Here is a 4,245-nt window from a genome sequence, read left to right as displayed (position 1 = left end):
ATCTATTTATTTATAGAGGGGAAAGGTGGTTATGGAAGTATTTTCTCTTGTGGTGATATTAATAATAATATCTATGTATTTATAATGATCTATTTCTAGAGAAGAGAGGTGGCTAAGGCTGTGTTCTCTCTGGTGGTGATGTTTGCTCTCTGCTGGCTGCCACTGCATCTCAGCAAGCTGCTGAAGAACACCGTCTACCAGTCACATGACGTCAGGCGCTGTGACCAGCTCAAGTATGCACAACCATACACACACACACACACACACACACACACACACACACACACACACACACACACACACACACACACACACACACACACACACACACACACACACACACACAGACAGTCACATACACTCTTCTTATTCCTCTACTCTTCTCTGGTTGTAGTTTTAATCATCTCTTCTATGGTTGTGGTTTGAGTCCCCCTCTTTGGATGTAGTTTTAATTCTCTGTTTTGCTCTGATTGTAGTTCTATCTTCTTTCTTCTCTGGTTGTAGTCTGAATCCTCTCTTTTTCTCTGCTTGTAGTTTCTTCCTGGTGTTGGACTACTTCAGCATCAACCTGGCAACCATCAACTCCTGCATCAACCCCATAGTACTGTACTTTGTTTCCAGGAAGTTCAAGAACTGCTTCAAGGTATGGAAGGAGGGCTGCTTATGTTTCCGTGTGTGTGCGCTTATGCGTGTGCGTGTGGGTGTGCGTGTGTGTGTGTGGTATCAGTGGTATTGGGGGTTGGGGATTCTTAACATAGAAAGGTCAAAGATAAGAGATATCGCAAGAAGGATATGTCCATGTGAACTAACTCAGCTGCTTGTCTCTCTCCCTCTGTGTCTGTCTGTCTGTCTGTGTAACTATTTGTCTCCCTGTTTGTCTCGATCTATCGACCCGTCTCTCTACATGACTCTGTCTCCCTGTCTGTCTTTCTCCTTGTATCCCTGACTACCTGTCTGTCTCTCTCCCCTCCCCCTGTCTCCAGTCCTGTCTGTGCTGCTGCTGGTATCCTGTCTCTCTCTCTAACAGTGTCCTCCACCAGGGAACCAGTCTGCCCTACAGAACATCTGACCCCTGAACCCGGCCTGTCTGCATCTGTGCGTGTGTGTGTGAGTTTATGTCTGTCTGTTTGTGTGTGTGTGTGTGTGTGTGTGTGTGTGTGTGTGTGTGTGTGTGTGTGTGTGTGTGTGTGTGTGTGTGTGTGTGTGTGTGTGTGTGTGTGTGTGTGTGTGTGTGTGTGAATGTGTGTGTGTGTGTCGCCAAATCATCAATGCTCTCATATTCCTGTTATTGATTGAATATTAATGGTTTATTTTGTATTCTAATATATTATTATTTTGATTGTAAAGGAGAGGATTTCGTATTTTAATAAAGTTAATCTATTCTTATGGAACGGTAGCCTGTTTATTAGTTTAACTTTCTGCGGACGCACACACAGACACACGCACGGTTGGGCTCTCCGTGTCTACGTACAGCACTTTACAGAGGACTATAAACCGGCCTTACAGTGTAATACCGGCGAAAATTGAACCCAGGGTCGTTGTTTTGGCATGAAAACCCATCAAATAAGAAAGTTGAGTATTAGAGTTGTCCCGGAGCAATGTTTGGCGTCCATGTTATTGGCTTGGAGAGCTTCGTTTCCAAATCTGCATTTTTGAACCACTAATATTGTTAAAAATAGCACCCAATCTCTGCAGTAGCATGACTAGGGTCCCTACACATAAAACGAAGCACCAACAACTTAGATTGCAAACCCAGATTTATTTAAAAAGACAGTTTAACAAGCATTACCGGTAGGTCCGTGTTCACAGGAAGTCCACACAAGTTGATTGCCAAATGCGCCGGAGTTCAGTTCAAGGAGGAAAGTGTTGGAATTTATCGTTTATATAATTTATATTTATAAATAATATATAGCAAGTGTTGACAACGTAAATTAAAGGACTTGGTTACAGTTATGTGTAGGGACCCTCATGCTACTGCAGAGGTTTGGTGCTATTTTTAGCAATATTAGTGGTTCAAAAATGCCGATTTGGAAGCAAAACTCAATGCCCCAAGCCAATAACATGGACGCCAAACATTGCGCCGGGCAAACTCTAATACTCGATTTTCAATGAAAAAAGTATCTGAAGGGCTTATTTGATGGGTTTTCATGCCAGAACACCGACCCTGGGTTCAATTTACGCTGAAATTACACTTTAAGGCCGGTTTCTAGTCCTCTGTAATGTGCTGCAACCCTGATCCCTTGAGTAGAGCATAACGGATACATTTAGCAGTTCAGCAAATGTATCCCTTTGAGGTTATTTTTTATGTAATCTAAACATCCATGCATTATTTACTTACACACCGACGTTTAGATCCGTTTTTTATGCTGAATGTAATGGAATCTTCCCACTGCCATTCTGACTCATTCCCAGTAATCCCTACACCAGTGCATCTCGAACACACCCTCTGAAGAATAAAGGGCTTTTTATGGTCCCACATTCCCGCAACGCAATGACCACGCAGTCGCGACCATTTATGGTTCTGGGTCGGGTTTCAGTAAGCGGACCAATCACAGTGTTTCCGTCAGGCCCTTGAGCCGGACGCAAGGAGGGTAAAGGCGGCTGCATGCTTCAGCGTTGGTGTTACGTTGTTGCGCAAAATTTACTCAAAGCAATTCATGCTCCCTTTTAGGTTGCACGTGTTGCCAAGCAATTTACCGCCAGAACAGTAGGTGGAGTAATATGTGGAGGAAAGTTTTTCGTTGAAGACGACCTCGAGAATGACGTCTTTGTCTGTGGGAGTCGTTGGTTTGTTTATGTGCCAGATCGTGTTCTCCCCATACACAGTGAATGATGGCAACAGACAGAGGAACAGGGGTGATGAAGTTGTTGATCATTGGGGTTGTATAAATGTGCATATCTCTCTACATTTTAAAACGACATAATGTGTTGGCAGCAAAGTTAACTTCACTTCACGTTAATGCTTTTGTATATGAGCCTGCCGGGTGATACTCCAGACAGGAAGTAGTAACCAGACCAGCAGACCAATCACAGCCTTGCAGGCTGCGCGGCTCGCGTAAAAGCTTACGTAAAAAATTACGCAAGTCTAGAAAAATCGCCCGACGCACGCAAGACGTGAGAAGTCGCGCAAGGGGTGCGCAAGGGCGCGCAAGGGCCTCTTGCGCTTGCGCTTACGCTTACGTAACTGAGCATAAATCGGCCTTAAGCAAGGACGTAAGGGGTCCGTAACCCCCTTGCGTTGCGGGAACGTGGAACCATTAAAAGCTCTTAAGTCCCGCATCCGAGGCTTCGGTTCCCTCGGTCAAATGTCTATTGGAAATAACATGGGGTTTTTGAAAGATTGTAAATAACAAACTCTGAAGGTGGCGAAGATGTAAAAGCTGGTTCACGTTTTGAACTACACACTTTTTCCACATAGTTTCGACTGGGTTTTTGGACTGTCGGTGCAGTTAAAGTAGCATTAATAATCGTTCACTACTTTTTCAACACCATAAAGGTGGAGTTCAGCTTAATGAAACAATAACCTAATGAAACAATAATCATCTTTCGTTAAATATTGACTTCAGACAGACAATGTTTGTCAGGTTAGGGAGGTGTGTGTGTGTGTGTGTGTGTGTGTGTGTGTGTGTGTGTGTGTGTGTGTGTGTGTGTGTTTTGTGTGTGTGTGTGTGTGTGTGTGTGTGTGTGTGTGTGTGTGTGTGTGTGTGTGTGTGTGTGTGTGTGTGTGTGTGTGTGTGTGTGTGTGTGTGTGTGTGTCTGTGAGGGCGTAGCAGGCGAACCATGATGATATATACAGTAACCAGCAGGAGGGGGGACGACGACGACGACAACAATTTGGTCACTGATGAAAAACTAATTTGATCCTTTGTGTTGACAACGCCTCAAGGTTTTAATTTACTCAGGTAAACCTTTGGTCTGTCTTGGATTGGGCGGAAATGGCAAAAAGGCCATGTTTGTAGTTTCTAACTTATGTACAAACTCATAAAACCATTTGGTGTTGTCCACTATGTGGAGAAGAAACCATTCATAACTGGTATTCGCTTGAAACATGTTATCAAGATGAAGCATAGACTAAAATAATTTATAGAGTCCGCACGCATAAATGTGCACACGAATGAGCGTTCACGTTAAAATATTACGTCTTTGAAGTGGTGAGTCGTGAAGGTATTTCACCACACTGTGGGGGCGGGGCCACGTCGGGGGACAAGCGGGGGCACGTCGGGGGAGGGGGCGGGGCCACATAAC

The 4,245-nt window shown here is 44.3% G+C and overlaps 1 protein-coding gene across 3 annotated transcripts in view; it reads left to right on the top strand.

Annotated features, from left to right (window-relative positions):
- The window catches only part of LOC132475729 (endothelin receptor type B-like), a 5,048-nt gene extending 3,657 nt beyond the window's left edge, over nucleotides 1–1,391 (top strand). For 2 of the 3 annotated variants that reach the window (XM_060077008.1, XM_060077007.1), the window contains exons 6-8: nucleotides 100–233; nucleotides 535–643; nucleotides 984–1,391. In XM_060077008.1, coding sequence (XP_059932991.1) covers nucleotides 100–233; nucleotides 535–643; nucleotides 984–1,076 — 336 coding nt within the window. In that variant the 3' untranslated portion in view covers nucleotides 1,077–1,391. The remainder of the gene's footprint in view (nucleotides 1–99; nucleotides 234–534; nucleotides 644–983) is intronic. The other variant, XM_060077009.1, reaches the window with a different exon arrangement.
- Nucleotides 1,392–4,245: the final 2,854 nt, after the last annotated feature.

Source organism: Gadus macrocephalus, chromosome 17 (genome assembly GCF_031168955.1).
Source record: "Gadus macrocephalus chromosome 17, ASM3116895v1".
Classification (NCBI taxonomy): Eukaryota; Metazoa; Chordata; class Actinopteri; order Gadiformes; family Gadidae; genus Gadus; species Gadus macrocephalus.
The sequence above is the reverse complement of the archived record's forward strand: the minus strand, read 5'-3'. Positions and strand labels throughout refer to the sequence as shown.